At 40.6% G+C, this 22,701-nt stretch overlaps 2 protein-coding genes across 4 annotated transcripts; both read left to right on the top strand.

Moving 5' to 3' along the window:
- Positions 1-9,295: 9,295 nt before the first annotated feature.
- c16h2orf66 (chromosome 16 C2orf66 homolog) lies at positions 9,296-10,364 on the top strand. The gene is given in 4 exon segments (XM_077209216.1): positions 9,296-9,327; positions 9,434-9,536; positions 10,078-10,115; positions 10,117-10,364. Coding segments are annotated over 4 exon segments (261 nt in total). The 5' UTR covers positions 9,296-9,325; the 3' UTR covers positions 10,235-10,364.
- A 737-nt stretch (positions 10,365-11,101) lies between these two features.
- hacl1 (2-hydroxyacyl-CoA lyase 1) lies at positions 11,102-22,024 on the top strand. Of its 3 annotated transcripts, XM_077209208.1 has the most exons (18): positions 11,154-11,283; positions 11,846-11,950; positions 12,055-12,095; positions 12,171-12,251; positions 12,351-12,423; positions 12,720-12,797; positions 13,481-13,575; positions 13,719-13,831; positions 13,910-14,045; positions 14,139-14,244; positions 16,234-16,317; positions 16,910-17,011; positions 17,104-17,258; positions 18,512-18,670; positions 18,804-18,911; positions 19,463-19,649; positions 21,245-21,289; positions 21,598-21,635. In XM_077209208.1, exons 1-17 carry the CDS (start codon positions 11,233-11,235, stop codon positions 21,275-21,277), a joined length of 1,707 nt encoding a protein of 568 aa, XP_077065323.1. In that variant the 5' UTR covers positions 11,154-11,232; the 3' UTR covers positions 21,278-21,289; positions 21,598-21,635. The 3 variants fall into 3 exon arrangements, with proteins under 3 accessions (XP_077065322.1, XP_077065323.1, XP_077065321.1); XM_077209207.1 differs by having other exon boundaries at positions 11,102-11,283; positions 21,245-22,024; XM_077209206.1 differs by lacking the exons at positions 21,245-21,289; positions 21,598-21,635 and having other exon boundaries at positions 19,463-19,819.
- Positions 22,025-22,701: the final 677 nt, after the last annotated feature.

The raw sequence follows: 22,701 nt of genomic DNA, 5'->3' as shown, positions 1-22,701 counted from the left end.
GAAGCCTTTAATACTTGAGAGAGGGGAAAAGAGTGTGTGCGGTGTGGTGACACTGCTTCTGCACTTTTTCTCACAGTAGCCCCCCTGAACGTTGGGGGGGGGGACACACAACGTCCACTAAACACTTGGGCTGGACAGCCTCGAGAGAGGGGGAACCGACCCATCCGCGGGAAACCCTGTGTACTTTGGACAGGGGTTCTTGGGCAAGAAGAGTCCGTAGGGCTCGTGGCCCGTGAACGTGGACTCGATGCCCCCATCGGCCGGACATCAGGCAGGCCGCTTCCGTTTCGAGTTGTTGGGGGCAGTATTAGATGGTCTTCCAGCCGCAGCCGCGGCGGGAGCCGATTTTCCCCAGTGCTTAGCAGGCGGTGGGTTATTCTGCCGTAGGGCGGGGGGTTTGTTGCGGGGCCTATCTTTGCCCTGATGGAAATGTCGTCCCATGGCAGGTTGGTTAGACAAACGCGCAGGGGGCGCCTGGCGTGGTGCCGCCTTCCTAGGAAGGCATAACTTGAAAGCCTCATCCTCTTTCTTGTCGTTCACACCGCTGTTGCATCAACGCGACAGCGGGGCCGGCCTGGCTCCACTGACGCACCCGCGATGCGCCTCTTCTCACTGTCAGGAAGGCCCGACAGGTTAAGCCAGAGCGCGCGCTCTCCCACCATAGAGAGCGCCATAGAGCACCCGCAGGCTTGGACGGCCTGCCGAGCGTTACGGAGGACAAGGTCGTTCACCGTCAGGATCTCCTTCCATAAGGGCAGAGAAGGTGTTCCCTTTTCTAACTGTTGCCCTAACTCGTCCAAAATCTCCGCCTGGTAAGCGGAGATGAGGGAGGAGACATTCAAGGCCCTGACAGCCAAGGCCGAAGATTTATATGCGGCCTGGTGAACTGAGGCAGTCTGTTGGGCAGGACCGGTTTAGGGGAAGCGAGCAGCCCGCCCTGTGCGGGGTTAAGGTGCCTGGCGATGGAAGGCTCGATAGCGGTTGGGTCCCCCATGCCAATAGCCGCCATATCCTTCACCTCGAGGCCCGTGAGACCGTGTTTGAAGTCGAGCGGGTCGCTCCAGTTGTGCCTCATGTGCTTAGCGCAGGCTGGAAGGACGGGGAAGAGTTGCCTCCTCGGACCGGGAGGGGGTCCCAGAACTTCCCCGTCATATATGTCCCTCTCCTGGTCAGTGGAGCTCTGTGGAGCTCGCCACTCAATGTTGAGGCGAGCGGCTGCCCGCTCACACACCTCCAGGAGGATAGACTGAGGCAAGGCCGCGTGGGCGACGGCCTGTGGGACGCCAGAGGGCGGGATGGCCTCCTCGTCCTCTGAGACCCCAAGAAGGGCCGCGTCATCTTCGTCGCCGGAACCAGCCGGTTCATCGACGAGCGTGAGGTTGCCCGCGAAGATGTCCTCTTCGGGGAAGGCAGGATTGGGCTGATCAGCCCAAATAAGTGAGGTGGCACCCCGGGAGTCCCCCGGTAGCGCGTCGTCGTCACCATGTCCCCCATCTGAGTCAGAAAGGCCGAGCTCCGCACACTGGGTAGCAGCATAAGGCAATGACTGCAATTCTCCGGGTTCTCCAAGGCTTCTTGAGCATGTTTGAGACCCAAGCAGAACGAGTGCAGGTCCTTAGCGGCGATGAGAGCACCACACGCGGCCGGGCAGGCCCGTGATAGGTTGTTCCCGTGAGAAGCAGGTTTAGAAAGCGACATTACAGCGAAGAACTCGGAAAAAATCCGTGGCGGGCAGCCGTGAAAGGAGTAGTTGGTGAGAACGGCGAGAGCACGGGCGGCTCCAGATGCAGAAGACAGCTGATAGGCTGAAAAACAAAAGTCACGTCTGGCGGAGGCTGATCAGGCGATATATCCTCCTGAAGACACGCAAGTGAGCAGTGTAATTCCAGCCGAACTGTGTACATACAGAGATTGCGAGAAGCGAATGTCAACTGGGGAATAGCAGCGCTTGCATGCGTTATATGCGCTAGGTAAGGGGGCGGGACCTTACCATCGCGCATTGGCTGCATGCTTCTGTCTGTCTAGCCAGACTTGGTGCAATTGGATGCTTCTGCAGAGGTCAGGTACGGATGCCCTTCCCATAGTTGGATCTCGAACATGAGATGATGAAAGAGAACCTATTCTAGTAGACCCTAAAAACAAAACTGTAAAAGGGCATGAAATGGCCTCTAAGAAAACCATGTACAAGTCATAGAGAACCTCGAAATATTAGACTAATTTTAAATTAGTTAATAATTGAAATTACATTTCAATGTGTTATTCATTTATCCGTCATTTCAAAGGGTTCATGAAGGGTCAACACGTGCTGCCTTTGTATTTCCTGTCTGGACAAGGTGCAGTAGAGCTCAGACAGTTTATCTTAATTAATATATATCAGCCACAACTTTATAACCACTGACAGGTCAAGCATATAATATTGATTCTATAGTTACAAAGGCACCTGTCAAGGGGTGGGATATTTTAGGCTCCCTGAAGAGAAGCAGATTGAGGTTTCTGCTGCAGCAACGCCCGTCTCAGAGACTGATCATGCCCAGTCGTGCCGAGTCAGAGACAGTTGCATTCTGTCTGTGTTCTTTAGATCATCTTTCACCATCAATTCCAAAATCACTATGAGTACGTCAACCATGCCCACCGGTTTTCCTGAGAATGGAGGGCAGTCCTTATCTCCTGAACTCTCAGATGAGCTCACCATGGCCCTCGCTGCAGGGCTGTGGTGGGCAATAATGAAGGTTTCAAACCCCATCTCTGAGGAGCCTGAGTATGGGTACCTCACCTCAGGGCTGTGGTGGGAAACAGTGGAGGCAGAGGAACTTCATGCCTGACATCCCTGGTCTTCAGTGATGCATCTGAGAAGGCTCAGTCCCTGCACTCAGGCTTGTCAGATGCAACACTGAAGACCACGAAGCAGACCATGGCGTCCGGTACTTTGGAGAGGGGTTCTCTTCACGGATGAATCCTGGTTTTCACTGTACAAGGCAGATGGCAGACAGCATGTATGTCGTCGTATGGGTGAGCGGTTTGCTGATGTCAACGTTGTGGATTGAGCGGCCCATGTGGCGGTGGGGTTATGGTATGGGCAGGCATATGTTATGGACAACAAACACAGGTGCATTTTATTGATGGCATTTTGAATGCACAGAGATACAGTGATAAGATCCTGAGGCCCATTGTTGTGCCATTCCTCACGACCATCACCTCATGTTGCAGTATGATAATGCACGGCCCCCTGTTGCAAGAATCTGTACACAATTCCTGGAAGCTGAAAACATCCCAGTTCTTACATGGCCAGCATACTCACCGGACATGTCACCCATTGAACATGTTTGGGATTCTCTGGATCGGCGTATACAACAGCGTGTTCCAAGTCCTCCCAATATCCAGCAATTTCGCACAGCCATTGAAGAGGAGTGGACCAACATTCCACAGGCCACAATCAACAACCTTATCAACTCTATGCGAAGGAGATGTGTTGCACTGTGTGAGGCAAATGGTGGTCACACCAGATAATGACTGGTTTTCAGACCCCCCAATACAGTAAAACTGCATATTTTAGAGTGGCCTTTTATTGTGGCCAGCCTAAGGCACACCTGTGGAGTAATCATGCTGTCTAATCAGCATCTTGATATGCCACACCTGAGGTGGATGGATTATCTCGGCAAAGGAGAAGTGCTCACTAGCACAGATTTGAGAACAATATTTGAGATTAATAGGTCTTTTGTATACATTGAAAAAGTCTTAGATCTTTGAGTTCAGCTCATGAAAAATGGGGGCAAAAACAAAAGTGTTGCGTTTATAATTTTGTTCAGTATAATAAGTAGAATGTCTAAAGTGGACCACCGAAATAAAGTGTTACCAAATATTTTAAATTGTACAGTGACCAATATTGAAACTCACCCAACAATAATGATGAAAATGAGGACTTAGACCTAACTTACATCCCTACAAGTGACAACCTTGTGTAATTTTAATATCAGAGAAGTGATAAATATTGTTCAGGAAAGATAAAGACCCATAGAGAATGTAGCAAATCAGCTCTATGAAATATTAATAATCAATAAGAACTGGTTATAATTGATTATGAATATTTGGATCAGTTCATATAATTAACTTAATGTAGTAAAATTAATTTTTACTTCAACCCACCTGTTTGTCCCGTGGACACTCAGCGTTAATTGTTTATTAATTCTAAGAAATATTTATTTCCGGGGAAGGGAAATGTCTTTCTGACTGTACAGTACTATTAAGATTTCCATTACACGAGAGTAGGTGTTAAAACTTCATGCTGATTTGTACTCGGCTTTCGCCAAGATAATCACCAACTGAGACGTAGCTTTACAGTAACCTATGCTTCTCCATCCATTTACGCTTCTTTCCATCTGGTGACGTGAATCTCCTTCTGTCTGGTGTTAATAGCTGCAGTGTATTGCGCATCAGCACACAACGGCTGCAACCACAGTGCGGTCCCCCCATAACAACCCTCTTTGATTGAGCGGAGTAGAGAACATCTCTAGGGTCTTCAAGTGGGCCCCTTCCGTCCTCAGTGTTTCTTCGACTAGCCCACGACACCTCAAGAGGGCTCGACAGTGACTCTGGCGTCCCAGAGTCACCCCCCTCCGTCCCCCACTCAACTCAGCCCAGCTTACTGACCTCTACTTCCCTCTTGCTGCTGAGACCTAACCACAATCTCACAATCTCTCCGCAACCCAACCATACGCGCCAACCTGTTTGACTAAGGCTGTTACAGTTTTAGTGGCAACGGTTCTGTATGGCATACCACCTACCACAAAACACAATATCTGCCCAACCACCCGTCATTCACGCAATATACACAGGAACGTAATGACTGTAAATACTATACAAACTATACAAATAAACCAACAGTTGCTGCTGAGACCTAACCACAATCTCACAATCTCTCCGCAACCGAACCATACGCGCCAACCCGTTTGACTAAGGCTGTCGAGCCCCACTGGTGCGTTAATATGCAGTTTCAGTGGCAACGGTTCCGTATGGCATACCACCTACCGCAAAACACAATATCTGCCCAACCACCCGTCATTCACGCAATATACACAGGAACGTAATGACTGTAAATACTATACAACCTATACAAATAAACCAACAGACTCTTCAAGTTTTCAAGAAATCTACGAAACCGTAGCATGGCGGCCTGTACACTTCCAGCTAGAATCTTTCCGTCTCAACCACAGCCAGTTGCTGCTCCTTTCTGCTGCTTCAGATAAGTTCTTTACTGTGCGACACAACTCTTGGCCACTGAATCCGACGTCTCTGAGGAACCGGGTTGTAGAGTTTGCCACAAAACCTCGACAACCCACTTCCACTGGATAAACCTGGACTCTCCATCCTCGCTGTTCTGCCTCAGTGGCCAGATGAGCATACCGCAGTTTCTTCCTCTCATATGCCTCATCTACCGCATCCTCCCATGGCACTGTTAACTCTATCAGTTGAACAATGCGTACTGATCCAGACCACAAAACAAAATCTGGTCGTAGGTTAGTGGTGGCAATCTCAGGTGGAAAAATAAGCCGTTGATCAAGATCAGCCAGCATCTTCCAGTCCCTAGCAGCTTCCAGTTGTCCTGGGCGAGAATTGGTGTTAGCACCTTTTCTTGGTGGTTGCTCGCCTGGGCGGAGGAATATTGTCTTCTGCGTGTAATGTTTTGCTAGAACAGGCGGCAACTTATTGGTCATACTACGCTTGCCTTCCAATGCTAAAGCCAAACATTGCAATACTTGGTCATGGCGCCAAGTAAACCGACCCTGGCTAAGAGCCACCTTACATCCTGTCAAAATGTGCCTTAATGTGGCAGGTGATGAACACAAAGGACAAGAGGGATCCTCTCCTACCCAGAGGTTTAGGTTCTGCAGTGATGGGAGAACATCATATGTTGACCTAATAAGGAAACTGATCCTACTCTCTTCCATTGACCAAAGGTCTTGCCAGCCCATTTTGCATTGTTCCACACTCTCCCATCTCATCCACTCTCCCTGCTTGGCCTGGGAAATGGCCTTTATACATCTCATCCTCTCCTCCTGCTTTCGCACCTCGTTGACTACCAGCTTCCTCCTTTGAGCTGGGCCTGCCTTGTGCCATTTAGGAGGAGCTAAACTCAGCCCAAAACCCCCTCTTCCATGCTGTACCTGTCCCACAATATCCCCAATTTGAAGGTCAGCCTTTGTCTCTACTACAGATTTCTTTGCTGACCACTTTCTACCCGTTTTTACGACAGGGGCTGCCTCCCTTACACATTTGTCGCGTGACTCTGCTAAAGTCATTTCCAGTCTGACCTTGGCACACTTAAACTCCTCGGTTAAAGCAGAGACTGGCAGCTGCAATACTCCTTTACTATAAAGTCCTACTCTGCTGAGGCAGCGTGGAACTCCCAACCATTTCCTGATGTATGAACTTATTAACGCTTCCAGCTCATCCACTGATGTCAAAGAAACCTCTTACACAGTCAGTGGCCACAGCAACCTTGGCAGTAGACCAAACTGAAAGCACCAGAGTTTCAGTTTGCCTGGTAGAGCACAGCTGTTTGTGCTCTTCAACCCTTCCACTGCTTGTCGTCTAACTTCTCCCACTCGAACCTTGTCCTTTAGATCCCCATCGTACCATCTCCCTAGACTCTTCACTGGCTTCTGAGAAACTGTTGGTATTGCCTAACCATTAATGAAGAAGGTTTTATCTACTACCTTGCCTTTAATTATTGAGATGCTCCTTGATTTAGAGGGCTTAAATTGCATTCGTGCCCATTCAATATTATCTGTTAACTTCCCCAATAACCGATTAGTGCAGGCTACCGTTGTAGTCATGGTTGTCATGTCATCCATGTATGCTCTGATTGGTGGTAGTCGCATCCCAGAAGCCAAGCGCTCTCCTCCTACTACCCATTTTGATGCCCTAATGATTACTTCCATTGCCATGATAAAAGCCAGTGGAGAAATGGTGCATCCTGCCATTATTCTAACCCCTAAGCATTGCCATGTAGTGCTGAATTCTGGGGTTGAGAAACTAAATTGCAAATCTCCAAAATAGGCTTTCACTAAATTTGTTATCGACATCGGGACCCTGAAAAAAAGCAAATGATGCCCAAAGAAGCTCATGTGGCACTGAACCATATGCATTAGCCAAATCCAGGAATGTCACGTGGAGCTCCTTCCTCTCCTTTTTAGCTGATTGAATTCGTTGCCAGATAACACTGATGTGTTCTAAGCATCCTGAGAATCCTGGAATGCCCGCCTTTTGAACTGAAGTGTCAATGAAGCCATTCTTTAATAGGTAGGTTGACAATCTCTGAGCAATAATGCTGAAGAAAATCTTGCCTTCGACATTTAATAGTGAAATAGGGTGAAACTGACTGATGCTTGTAGCATCTTTTTCTTTGGGTATAAAGACTCCCCCTGCTCGGCGCCATGCTCTAGGTACAACCTGCTTTTCCCAAGCCACTTTTATCAATTTCCACAGAAGCATATAGAGCATATAGTCACAATCTAAATCGTAAGGTAAACTTCGAATGCAAACAGAGAATCAGAACCAAATACACATTGTGCACAAGTTTTTTTAACAAAAACACGAAAACATAACTAACACACAAAACGATTACACATTCATTCATGCATTCATAGGTATATGGTTAAAGTGACAATGAAACCAGAGGTAGGAAATGGAACTATGGAAAAGATCCATTTATCTATGAAAAGAACCATCAATATTATCATTTTCAAAGCACCATTTTAAAAGCATACTTGCATGGCCTTGCAGTGAACACAATTCTTGAAGTTCTTGACGTTTGTTGGTTCTGTGAGTGTCAAATGTTGGAGTTGCAATCGCTGTGGTCACAGCCTGCTGGGACCCATGGAGACATCAACCCGAAGAAGCAGCAGTGAAGGCCAGAGGAAGAGAGGACTAACTCCAATGGTAGGAGTTACGATGGACTACTTCTGCGTTGAATGAAGACGTTGTGCCAAACTGCTGAAGTTGTCCTGGATTCTGTTGTGGTTGAGAGAGTCCTCTCTCCTGAATGAGCACATGGCTGGTTGTGAGTCAAGGCTTGCTGCCCTGGGGCCTGCTGAGGCCACGCAGGACAGCACAACACCGCAAATGTACCGAGAAGTCAAGAGAGGGTGAAGGGCTGGTGTTGATGCAATTTAAAGCCTGAGAAAGGTCCCACCTCTCAGGGTTGGCTCGGCCAATAAGAAAGGTGAAAGTTCCAGGCCAGAGATTTTGGTTTATGGCTCTTTGTTTCAAGGGTGCTCATTTGCATGTGCAGCTGGATGGGTGGTAGCTGATGAAGAAACTATGAAAGATTCTTGTAATAATAATATGTTGTTGTTATCGACATATCATGTACACAGTCATTTTGATCTTCAAAGTACCAAGTTATAGAGACCAAGGTTGTATAATAAAATGCATACCGTAGTATCAAATACATAATATACATGAAATACAAGACAGTAAATCATTCACAAAAATGTTCTGGGATGCATGCTCATTTATAGATCCGTTTATTGATAAATAAATGCAGGGAAGTCTGTTTTAATGTCTGTAGGTTCTAATGGCATTCTCACATTCTTAACAGCAATAAACTTATTCTTCCCAACTTATCTGATCGTAGTCATGGTAACCAAAGATCCTTCTTGCCCTTGTTGGGGGATGGGACCACAGATCCCAGAGTGAGTTTTTATTAGAGTGAGAATATTATTTGCTACCTAAAACAAATAATTGTGTCTGATTTGTCTCAGTCGTTACATGAAGCAGAACAGCACATTTCGTTTATACAGGAAACGATAAAATGACTCATAACTAGTAAGTTCAGAAGAACTAGAAGTTGCTCAGGCGGTTTTATAATCATTCTCAGTGGGATATAAAACTTTCTTCCAGAACTGAAGTCTTCCTTTGAGCCTTCACACCACTGGTTGTTAGAGTAAATAATAATTGGTTGTCAACATTCGTCCTCAACCATATCCATTAAAATATTTCCCATAATTTCGATATCACTCATATTTCCGGTAGTCTTTTACATACATCATGCCCCTTTAAAGGTTAAACCCATGAATACCGCCATCATTATAAGAGGCTATTCTGAGTTGTATGTCTCTAAGGGAGCCATGATGACGCTATAGGGTTTAATTATACCAATTATGGCACTCAAGGTCCATCCAGATATTCTTTGAGTAAAAAAGAAATGCCAATTTGACAGAAGATGTGAATTGTTTGTGTATGGCTGTGTATAAAAGCAAGGTCAGTAAGCTTTTGAGCAACAGAGGCAAGCTAACAGCAAACTGCACTCACAGGCACTGCAAACATGTGAGTTCTTTTGGTTAGATGTCGAAGATGTGGTTTACTGAGGAAGGCTGTTTCATGCTGGGATTTTAATATATCTGCATGTTGTGTGCATGTGTTTTGCATCTAGGTTGAAAGTGTTGGCTCTGATGACACTACTGATGGTCTCTGTGGAGTCGGGCCTCTCAAATGAAGAGTGGAAGTCTCTAAGCAACCCACAGACCAGGAGCCTGGTGAGTCAAACTGCTCTGTTCTTCATCCCTCACACCAATACTCTTGCTGACTTTAAAAATAAGCAAATGTGGGAGTTATATGTGACATGTTTATAGGAATATTTTTCATGTGCTTAAAAGGTCGTTGAAGTCTTAGAAACGTTTTGTGCTAAAAATTCAAACTTGGCACAAAAGGTAAAAATTACGTTTTTCAACCAGAATTCATGCTACACTCAGGTTCAGTTTACTTAAAAACAATTTTGACTACATTTTTTTATTTGTATTTTTTTAAAGTTTTTATTGCAAAGCGATACAATTTACATCTGTTCACATTTGTCACTTTTACAGCTTTACCGGTTTACAAAAATGTACTCAATTTTAAAGAACCCTCTATGCCATAAAGGTTCTTTATAAGGAGAAATGTCTTAAATTATTAAATAATAAGTAAATAATCAGACAGTGGTTTTTTTTCTCATAACTTTTTTTTAGTGTCACTTATTCTAAAAATATTTAAATGACATTTACTGTATTTTAAATTCATGTTCTCATAATATGTTGTTAGTTTTTCCGGATCCTGGAGTCGTATCTTGAAGACAGAGAGTGAAGCTCAAGCGATGGGCAGGAAAACAGACGTGAAGGTCAACAAAAACAGCAATATGGAAAATACTGGCTACGACAAGTACAACCTCTATCTTCACAATGACATTTATGATGTTTAGCCTGAAGATTTAATTTTTAGTTTCTCAATGTCTATTGTGTAAATCATTAGGTCTAATAGTTTGAGGAATGTTCAAGTCATTATGTCTGTAATGATGTTTTGCACAGTAAAATTGAACCCTTGTAAAAAAATGTAAATCTTCGCTACATGTTTCATTTCAAATATACTACATAAATGACCAATTTCATATTTTTTATGTTATAAATATTTTAAAAAGTTACAAACTAGTTGATAAAAGTAATTAATGCATGTCATATATTGTGCTTATAATAAGACTTATTTAAGTAGTAATGTGTTGTTCTCTTTAAATTATCATTCCTCTATAGTTTAAATCTTCCTAGTTTATTTGTTTACGAAATTAGTATGAGAATGGAAACAGTGGAATGAAAATAGCAACTGTGGAACATGAGATTTTGTTCAGGAGTGCAGATTCTCAACATAATGTATCATATTATATATTAATTTTTATTAAATATTGAGGATTACTGTGAATATTGAAAGATGTAAGTTTTAATTAAGTGTAATGAACACTATCTAGTAGGTTTCTAATGCTCTCAGGATTGATTTTCAGTTGAAATGTCATATTGATGAGTAAAATTTGAAAGAAAGCTAAATGAGTTACCATTAAAGAAAAACATTGGGAGAAATCTAACCATGTTATTTGTATTTTTGTTTAAGTTTTTATTGCAAAGGGACACACACACACACACACACACACACACACACACACACACACACACACACACACACACACACACACACACACACACACACACACACACACACACTTCAAATTCTTCTGGATCCATAAGAACGGGATAGGACACCACCTTGCCACAAATGTGAGAGTGACACGTCCGGTTTCTCCAGGAGGTGGAGACATGTACTTTCACTTTGTTGCAACTACACAGTACAAACCACAGAAGAAGAGCAGCAGCCAGATAATCAGTTTGATATCTGTAACGTTATGAGTGAAATGAGTCTGTTGTGAAGTGAATTATGGATGAAGTTACTGGAGCTCAGCTGTTCGCTGAGGCGCTCAAATCTCAGGTCTGTTTTGTGTTGCCGGGATGCTTTTCAAACAGTGTTTTCTCTAAGTTTCTCCTGTATATTTAAAGTAAATAATCTTGCAAAGTATGCTATCTAGTCAAAACCTTTGTTCATAGCACCTAGTCATAAACGTGTATTTTATTTACAGTGCTTTTGTTATTCCATTGCAATATGCGTGCAAAGAATCGCCTCCTGTACTATTGAACTTGGACAGTGTGTCAAAGGTTCCGCGCATGCGCAATAAGAGCTGTCAATAAAAGTGTGATCCAAAACACTAAACCAGGCATGGAGTTAAATACGGAGATGACAAATTTGGTGTATTTTATCTTATGCTCAAAAAATGATTAGATTAAAAAAGAAAAGAAATCTGTAACAACTTGACTAAATATATAGCCTGAATCAGGGGCTTCCAACTTTTAGATGACACCCAAACATGATTATCCTCGTGCGAGGGACCCCCCATCCTAAAAATTAAAAGGCAGAAATATATTTTCATGTATAGAACGCATGTATTAGAATGTCTATTAGGTATGTTTTTTCTTATATTTAACTCCATCTGCAGAATGTGGAGTACATGTTTGGCATTGTTGGCGTGCCTATCATCGAGGTGGCCATGGCTGCCCAAGCAGCGGGCATCAAATATGTGGGCATGCGCAATGAACAAGCAGTAAGACAGTCTCTCTTTCCACTTTTAGTTCAAATGTGTCCTGCTTTCATTACAATGAAGACTGTCTGGGTGTGTGTTCACATGCATCTTCTCTCTCTTAACAGGCCTGCTATGCTGCGTCTGCTATTGGGTATTTGACAGGATGGTATGAATATGTCAGTTCATTTTTTACTTGTTTTTTCTCATGCTTTTTTTCTGAAATATCATTTCCTTTCCTTAGGCCAGCTGTGTGTCTGGTGGTGTCTGGACCTGGGATGATTCATGCTCTCGGAGGAATGGCCAATGCTAACACGAACTGCTGGTAGCGAACTCCCACACTGCTGAATTCACTTAAAATTAAAGGGAATTGACCTCAAATGGGCATTTTTTTTTACTTTTCTTCTCTTTTTTGAATTCACAGGCCTGTCATCGTCATTGGCGGCTCATCTGATAGGAACCAAGAAACCACAGGAGCATTTCAGGAGTTCCCTCAAGTACGGTCGATAGGAAATGTTTGGCTTTGGTACAAAATAGCCTCTGGTATCTCAGTATTTTTACTGATTTGATACATTAAACAACAAATGAACAGCATTTGGTGACTGATAAATCAAACATGTTCAATCAGTAGATTCAAATATTCAATAATTATTACTATATAAGCTATACTATATAATTAATATATAAGCTATAGTGATTCATCTCATATATTTATATGTGCTTAATATATAATATGTATTTATTTTCTTGTGTCTCTTTAATCTGTGATATCCTTTTTCTTGTTTCTCATCAGGTTGAAGCTTGTCGTCTGTATAGCAAGTTTTCTGCTCGACCAAGCAGCCTTGAGATGATACCAGCTGTAGTTGAAAAAGTAAATTGTGTTTTAAGACCCCATGAAATCAAAAATTGAAGTTTTGTGGCTTGTTGTCCATGTCTGTCAGCTTTGAGGCCATCAATATGACATAAACAAAAAAGTTGATATATATTTTAGCAGATATACATTTTGGAAATTTGCATTTTTAGCAATTTTACTTATTTAAAATTGAAAGTCTTCTACAGGAAAAAATATCTTGTTTAAAGATTATTAACTAAAAGTTTTAATCATCATTTTTGTTTATTGACAAAGCTCAAATAAAAGGTAAATATAGGATGAAAAGCTTAAACGAAAAATAGAAAACTGAAATAAAATAAGTTTGAGACAAAACGCATTACTAAATTACTAAATCTTAAACTAAAATGGAAACTAAAAATATAAATATAAAAGCTAATTCAAAATAACAATATTCAATTCAAATTTTTCAATTCAAATGTATTTGTATAGCGCTTTTCACAATACATATTGTTTCAAAGCAGCTTTACAGAAAGTGCATTTCAGAAATGTACATAGAAAAATACAGTTAGTTAATCATGTATTAATTTAGGGCATAAATATAACATACCAATACCTACTAAAAAAGCACTGCTCTATATTTGTCAAACATTTAATGGGTTCCTGAAATGAAATGCTCCTAATGTAGGCGAAATATACAATGTACAATGTTCTGTTTGTGTTAGGCTGTAAGGAGCAGCATTTATGGCCGCCCAGGAGCTTGTTACATAGACATAGCTGGAGACATGGTGAACGCCAAAATAGACCGGACCAGTGTCAGGTGAGCTTTATGTAGACTTGAAGATTAATCATAGCAATGGGGACTAACCGTAGTTAATGATGTGATGATCACTTATTGATGTTTTTTTCTTTTGGATCTTGAAATATGCACAATTTCATTGCTTGTTCTTCATTTTTCTTTAGGTTTGTTTCCAGTTGTCCTGCTCCTCCTGTGAGTCAGGCTGACAGCAGGGAGATCACACAGGCTGTCAGGCTCCTCAAAGCGGCTCAGAGGCCTCTGATCATCGTGGGCAAAGGTAAACAGAATAGAACTGAATGACCCAGATGTTTGAGCATCTTCAAGGCATGCAGTGTTGAGCTGTGATCTGGTGCAGGTGCGGCGTATGCCAGGGCGGAGAAGGAGATCAGGGAGCTTGTGGAGGTGACTGGAATGCCCTTTCTTCCCACACCTATGGGGAAAGGAGTACTGCCAGATGACCACTCCAACTGTGTCGCTGCAGCCAGATCCAGGTATGTGTGTGAATGTGTCTAAATGATCTTTACAAAATCTCTTTTTAATGGAACCGACTGATGCGATGTGATGCCCATCTCTCTCTGTTCTAGAGCTCTATTGCAGGCTGATGTTATAGTGTTGCTGGGGGCCAGACTCAACTGGATCCTGCACTTTGGTTTTCCGCCAAGATTCAGTCCTCATGTGAAGATCATTCAGGTTAGTTGCAACCTGGACACTCAGTAAGTTTCTGCAACATCAGCGTAAAGACTTTAAAATCCACCTGTAGTCAATAATTTTATGCCTTAGAACTCTTCTTTGATAATCAAAATGACATATGTAAATGTTTTTTTTTCCCTGTGAAAATAATTTCATTATGCCTTAAAGGGTTAGTTCACCAAAAAAGGAAAATTCTGTCATTAATTACTCACCCTCATGTCTTTCCAAACCCGTAAGACATTCTTTTATCTTGACAATCTACACAACTAAAAGACATTATTAGACATTATTAAAGTAATCCATGTGACTCCAATGATTTAACCTTAGTTTTATGAAGCGATGCGAGTGCTTTGTTTGTGCAAAAAGAACATAATTTAACGCATTATTTATAAAAATCTCCAACGTGCGTTGCGTTCAAGCAACAACGTCTGCTCTCGCGTCAACACAACACACATACGTCGCATACACTCTCGTTCATTGGAGATTAATATTTTGTGAATTAAGTGGTAATTATATATATTTTTAGGAAACCGTACACGCATCGCTTCATAAAATTGAGGTTAAACCACTTAGGTCACATGGATTACTTTTTATGATGTATTTACTACCTTTCTACCTTGAATGGAGGGTCAGAAAGCTCTCAGATTTTATTAAAAAGGTCTTCATTTGTGTTCCGAAGATGAACGAATGTCTTACGTGTTTGGAACGACTTGATGGTGAGTAATTAAAGGTACGATATGTAAGAATTTTGTATCAAAATATCCAAAAACCATTTGCACAGTGTTACATATTTCTTTCAATTGTGTACTTCCATTATCCTAAATGTTTCCAAGAATTTGTAAATTCAGAGAAATTCACAATTTAAAAAAGTGCCTGTCACTTGTCGCCTGTCAATAACGTAATATCCTCGTCATTCCTAGTTTCCGCTTGTACTGCCATAGTAACCGTGACGACAGATGTTGGACAACTGCGATACGTCTAGCAGCACACTCACGCCACTGTTGTTGTTTCGTTCAAACATTATGGATCATGGGAAGCAGACTTTGGGACAAAAGGAGAAATAAAACGAGCATCAATATCAGTGTGGTGTTTTCGAGATGCCGAGAGCTCCACGTCCGCGACACACTCCGACTTGACATAGACGCCACTCTTGCATGTACTTTATTAGACAGGTGAACAAATGTACATAAAACAAATCAATGTTATATAGCTCAACAAGATGAAATTTTAGAATATGAGCAGTATGTTATTCTAATGTTGATCTAGCTTACTGCTAGTCTCATATAGCCAACAAACTAACACATAGAATAACATTATAACTTTCTACAGACTGAAATGCTGTTTAGTATGATAGTGTAACATTAGACCAAATGAAACAGCGCTGCGTTACCTCACAAGTTTAATTCGTCAAATAAATTGACCTGTGTGAGTATTAATTCAGCACTAACGGGTAGTTCGGTAGAATTAAACGTCCTTATTCCTTTATATCTGCGGGACTCGCGTGTGGCGCGTGATATCTGTCTCTTATTAGCAATTGAGCCCTGCTTCATACCACAGTCATGTTAAAAAACTTGAATGTTTTCACTCATCCAAGAACAACGGCAAGTTCCATGATTCCGCTTATCACTGCATCATCAATCTATGCCTTTGTTATTGTAAGAGGTTAGTGACCCCTAGCGGTGAAAGGAAATTACATATTGTAGCTTTAATGACAGAATTTTCATTTTTGGGTGAAATATCCCTTTAAAATAGCTTGAATGTAACACCCTTGCTTCATTTAGTATACGCGGAACCACATGAAACAGCTAATAATGTGTTGCTGATGTTACACAACCAGGTTCCCGTTCAGAGTCAGACAGAAGCCTTCTAGAAACGAGCATCTTTAGAAACGCTTCGAACATCTTAAAGCATTTTAACACCACATAGATATATATAAACAACATTAAAAATGTAATTTTAAGATCTTCCGTTTATTGTGAACTTGTTTAGGTGGATCTATGTGCAGAGGAATTGAGTAATAATGTGAGAGCCGCATCTGCTCTTCTTGGAGACATACGGGCTGTGGTCAGCCAGGTAAATTACAGTATCACCAGAGTTCTCTTACATAAATGCAATGTTTTTTGGTTTTGCACCCTTATCTCCATCATGACAATCTACACTCACAAAAAAAGGTACAAAAGCTGTCACTGGGGTGGTACCCTTTCAAAAGATACAGCTTTGTACTAGTTAGTACTATACTAGTACCTCAAAGGTACATGTTGGTACCAAAAGTGTACATATTAGTACCTAAATGGTACATATTAGAACCTTTTTAAATGGTACCTTTTTTCAAAGAGTATATGTTCTATAGACTCCCAATATGTCAATAAAATACAGTATGTTTTGTAGCATTTATTTCCTTTTAGTCCGACTTACGATGTTACACAAATGTCTTTAGCAATAATGCTTCATTTCTGTTTTTATTGGCTAACGTTTTTTGCCTGTGAACCGAGGAACAGTTTGTCCACTGTTACAGAATACTGAATCAGTCATGATGGGTATAAATGGATGGTTATATGTTAATGTGCTCATTTTTGCAGAACAATGTGGTGGAAAACCTATGGAAAATCATGTTTTCCATGAAATATTGTTTTCCCTTAAATCTCTTTTTCTACTTGGTTTAAAGCTGTTGGATAATGTAAGGTCAGAGTCCTGGAGATTTCCTTCTGATTCACAATGGTGGGCGACACTGAGGGACAAAATGACTGCCAATGCTCAGATATCAAAGGTGAGCTTGTGTGCGCTTGCTTTCTGTAAACATGTCAACTGTGAATTTAGCATTTATAGTATTAGATGAACCATTTTTATTGTGTCCCACAGACTCTTGCTCTCCAGTCCACTCTGCCCATGAACTACTACACAGCGTTCCACCACATTTCTGAGCTCCTGCCCAAAGACTGCATCATAGTGAGTGAAGGAGCGAACACGATGGACATCGGCCGTACCATGCTGCTCAATTACCTCCCACGACACAGGTGAAAGACATTTTCCTGCACCACTGTTCACAGCTTGGCAAGATATATACTCTCCCTTTTTTATCCCTAGATCAGTATTCACTGTTTAGCTGTCCAGATCCAGACCTGGGATTCAACTTGAACAGTGAATCACTCTTTACGAATTAAAATGTTAACATAAAAACAGGGGACAGAAAAAACGATGTGCTCTGATTGTCATGACAATGGCTAATTTTAAGATTGCTTTGATGTGACATTTCAAATAGGAAATGGTTTGTGTGTGATGAGAGAATGGAGGACGACATACAGATTTATTCTGCTGTGAGAAAGTTGAACCTTTTATGTTGTGGTTAAAAGAAAACCACCTTTGTTGATTTTAGATTTCTTATTACGTGAAAACTTGTGTTATGTGTACATCATGAAAAAATTATTTGTGTTATGTTTAGATCACACAAAAACAACATTTGTCATGTTTACGTTATGAGAAAACGTCATTTTTAGATAATGAGAACATTTGTTGATTAGATCACAAAAACAACTGTTTAGATAACTTACATAAGAACTTTTGTCAGATTAGATCACAAAAACAACTAAAGTTTAGATAACTAACATAAGAAAACAACTTTTGTTAGATTAGATCACAAGAACTACTAATGTTTAGATAACAACTAACATAAGGAAACAACTTTTGTTATTTTAGATCACAGAAACAGCATTTGTTACGTTTAGATCATGAGAACCGGATTTGTTTGGATCATAAGTGTAGAGTTGTGTACTATCACTTTAAGAAATCTGTATTGATGTTAACGTCACGGTGGCGACCCCTGTTAAAAGGAAGTGGTAACACATCAATAAAGTCAGTCTAGTGTTTGCACTTACACAAGCTGTGTGTGTATTACTTGACACTCTACAATAAGAAACAACTTTTGTTGTTTAAATCATGAGAAAACTGCTTTGATCACACACACATAAAACTTTTGCTATATTTAGATAACGAGAAAATTAGTTATTTATAAAAAATAAAAAAATATATAAACGTCTAGATCACAAAAAAAACATCTTTTATTATGTTTTGATCATGAGACAACAACTTTAGTGATGTTTAGATCACAGGAACAACACAATTTTCATTTTAGCTGTATGACATATTGACTCCTATAAGTTGTTTTTCAGGGAAGGAAATTTAAGGAATGTACCGTAGAGTAAGTAGCTCTATTAAATGTTGAGTTCTACTGTAATGTTGTCCAGAGCACTAATCTGAATGTCTTGTACAGGTTAGATGCAGGCACGTTTGGCACTATGGGGGTGGGTCCAGGCTTTGCCATTGCCGCAGCAGTTTTGGAGCAGGCGCAGAAGAGCGCTCAGAGAGTGGTGTGTGTAGAGGGAGACAGCGCTTTCGGTTTCTCTGGCATGGAGGTGGAGACCATGTGCAGGTGAATTACACATCATGATGCTTCATTCTAATCATTATTTATCTAAGACATGGAGCTCCACCTTCAGGACGTTTGTGACAAACTTTTATAATGGTTCTATTTGCGCTGCCTCATAACTTTTAATTCTGAACAGGTATAAACTGCCCATCATCATCATAGTAATCAACAACAATGGCATCTACAGTGGAGTGGATCCAGAAACATGGAAAGAGATGGAAAAGATGGGAGACATGACCACCATGTGAGTATTGAGCCTAATTAAAGTTCTGAGTTCCTTCTAAAGGAGAGGTGCCTGAAACTGAAATTCCTGGACCGAAAGTAAATGTTATATTATATAATATAAATTTACAGTCTCTACATTTCAGTGCAAAAAAAAAAAAAATAGAAATGAAGATATGCTTCAATGGCTTGTTTTGTTTCCCTTTGTTTCTAATTTTTGACAATAGATGGTGATGCAAGTTTTGCGACTTTATATCTTGCCAATTCAGACTTTATGACTCTATATTCATAAAAATTTCTGTTGCACTCCAACTTATCCTGGACTAAGATGGAATGAAGATAATACAAATGTGTTGGGATAGATGGCTGAAATGTGTTCAAAATGTTTGACAGCATATTTTAATATCTCATGGGGCCTGTAAATTGTTTAAATAAATTTAGAGTCAACAAGTTAATTGTTAAAAATTAGTTTAATTTAGTGTAACAGACAAATGCTGTCAATAGGCTTCATTTCTATTGAAGTCAGCTGGTATCAAACGCTGGTTATTAGACTGACCTGTGTGTGTGTGTTAGTGCTCCTCCAGTGACCCTGCTACCAGAGGCACGGTACGAGCAGGTGATGACTGCGTTTAGGGGTCATGGGTATCTGGTTCGAGCGGTGGAAGAACTCCGCAGTGCACTACAGGAGAGTCTGAAAAACACAGAGATGCCAAGCCTCATCAATGTACTTATAGACCCGGCCTCAGACCGCAAACAACAGGTACTGCACACACACGCAGTATTACATTTTCGTTAAATCAGTTGGAATATCATTAAGAAAGGAACCTTCGCTGCAGCCTGTATCAATAGCTGTGCCAATAGTACAGGATTGTTGTGGTTTATTTATGTAAAATTCAGAACAGATACTTCTTCTAAAGACACCCACCTCAGTTTATAATCATTAATTGAGTATTGTGAAACAAAGAAAAAAGGTGTCAAATAGTTCCTGATTTAAACGGGAGCGCGCAAGCCGCACTGAATTGGAATGTGCAATACTTCAGAGTCTGACCACCTTATTTTATTACAGAACTGCAAGAATACAAAACAAACAACATGTCACATTAGAGCATTAGAATTAGACAAAGCTTAAAATATTAATTACGACTGAAGTCTATTTTGGGAGGATTAAAGTTTTGGGAAAACTAGTATTAAACGATAATGTTTGCCTTTTTTTATGCTCTTACTTTACAATGCATTTATCAATAATTAGATACATTTTATGTTGTTTAAGAGAGGGCAAGATTGAACACAAGTTACCCGAGTCTGTGCATGTCTCAACAGTGTTCGGCAGTAGCATCTCTACTATTAGAGAAACTGTACGTTTATCGGCTACAAAAACAGCGCCGTTATTACCTCGATACTGAGAAATGTCATGTAGCTTTTAAGTTGCTAAACTATTTTACTGATAAAATCATCACAGCAGCGCTGAGAACACGTTTCTGTGCGAGACTGCGAGTGTGTGTCCGTACTGTATGCATTTGAATGGGAGAGAGAGCGGGAGAAAGAGAAGATGTGCTTTAATCAAATTTAATTTTGTGGCAAAAACATGGAAATAACTTGTCGCTTTTGTCCTATTGTTTACTATTGGTTTACCTATGGTTTTGGTTGCATTGCTGTTGTAGGCTGAAATAACAAATAATTTTTGGCGAAGTGATATGGAACTTTAATGCGGTCAAAACCTGCCTGGAACTACTTTAGCCGTGTTTCCCTGAAAACAATTGCACAGCTTAGAACTTTGTCAACCAATCAGTTTCAAGCATTCAACAGCCCCTTGGTATAACCATTTATATGAAACACTACTCAGTTGTATATTCTTAAACAGGAAATACAGTGAATCTAACTTATTGGCAATTGGTGAGTGTGGTGTTGTTGGACCTTTGACATGTACAGCATGCCTGTTAAGTGTTCATAACATCACAAGGCCTGTGTAACCTTAAATTTCAACACTAACACACTCTTTTTTATATATATATACCTCTCCTGCTCTCATGTACACACACCTTAAACATATCTGACCTTTCTATTCTTGAAAGTTATGAGGCCCCATTATTGAAAGCTGTGACCCTCTTTGTTGTGCTGGTTGTATCCTGGCAACCACACGCAGATGTATTGAAGGATTGGGTGTCATAGCGAGCTGGAACACTGAAACTCTCTCACACCGACACTCAAAGGGCTTCCCCAACGATGAATGGAAACTTTCTAGTGTTACAAAAGCATTTAGAAGTAAACAGGATCGACTTCAATGGAGTTTATTCATGTGTAAACTTTTGTTGTCTTTTATGTTTTTATCATATTGAAACTGTGTTTATCTCCTAGGAGTTTCCCTGGCTGACGCGGTCAAATCTTTAAAAGCTGACAGAGGTATCGGATGTCGGATCACTGCATCTTACACTACATTTTGGTCAATTTAGGTGGCACCGTTTCCTATAAAAATAACCAAACCAATAATTTTACATGATTTACTCTCATGGTCTGCAGTCTCTACTGACTGAAATTAATTATCATAGATTCCAGTTTTTTTTTTTAAACTTAAAAGAAATAGTTCGCCCAAAAATGAATAATTCTGTTATAATTTGCCTTATCATTTAGTGTGATTTTATGTTTCTTGTGGAACCCTAAATTTGATGTTTTTTTTTTGTTTTTTGTTGTTGTTGTTGTTGTTATTGAAGATTTTCCAGCAGCTCTTTCTATAAAATCCAAGAAATGAGTTCCATCGTTCTGAGGTCGATGGGTTTTTGGTTAAATATCTGAAATAAGGTCTGTGGTTAAAACAAGCTAAAGATATTTTCACATTATATTCTACAACATATACCTCACTCGTGCCCTCGCTCTATACTCATGCTCTTGTAAACTATATTTTAACTCTACAACTTTCCAGCTTGTAGATTTTAAATAGCTTTGTGCTTGGTGATGGTGACGTTGAAGTCATGTGGCTGTGGTGTTGTCCATTTAAATCCTAAATTTAGCTTTTTATTGCTACTGATTGTATTTTAGGCTTCAAAATGTTGATGTATGAAACATATAAGAAACATAAACTTTTGTTCACAAAGCATATTGTCTTCAATAATCCATAAACCAATAAAAAAATCCTATTGACTTTTTGTCGAGGGAACCAGGGGGATGCTACAGTACATTCCAGGTTGGCATACACAAAAAAATCTCATCCCTTCAGTTACTGAAGTTCAACCTGAAGTTCAGTACTTTATAGTGACCATGTCTGTCAACCTATATGATTTGTGTAAGGTATACTACAGCTTTATGTGAGGAATAAGCTAACTTTTAAAGGGATAGTTCACCCAAAAATGAAAATTCTGTCAGTATTTACTCACCCTCATGTTGTTCCAACCCCGTGAGACCTTTGTTCATCTTTGGAACACGAATTAAGATATTTCGATTAAATCTGAGAGCTGGATCACTCCTCCATAAGCTTCTAAGGGATTGACACTTGTTCCCCGAAAAGTTATTGAAGACATCGTTAAAATAGTCCAAGTGACTACAGTGGCTAAATCTTAAGTTTATCAAACGACGAGAACACTTTTTGTGCGCAAAAGAAACAAAATTAACAACTTAATTTCAACTTTTCATTTCCTTCTCTGTGGGCCTCGAGTCAGTTCACTAGTGTAACAGCGTATGATAGTTGTTGTACCATGCGTTGTTGTACGCATGACCAGCGTCGGCCAATAGTGAGCCTACGTGTGACGTAGCTCTCCGCTATTACACTAAGTTAACTGACTAAAGGCCAACAGAGAAGGAAATTAATAGTTGAAATAAAG

This window comes from Siphateles boraxobius, unplaced genomic scaffold, assembly GCF_051911475.1.
Source record: "Siphateles boraxobius isolate OS27281-9 unplaced genomic scaffold, OSU_SipBor_1 12, whole genome shotgun sequence".
Classification (NCBI taxonomy): Eukaryota; Metazoa; Chordata; class Actinopteri; order Cypriniformes; family Leuciscidae; genus Siphateles; species Siphateles boraxobius.
Note: the sequence above shows the minus strand (reverse complement) of the source record. Positions and strands in the feature narration are given on the sequence as shown.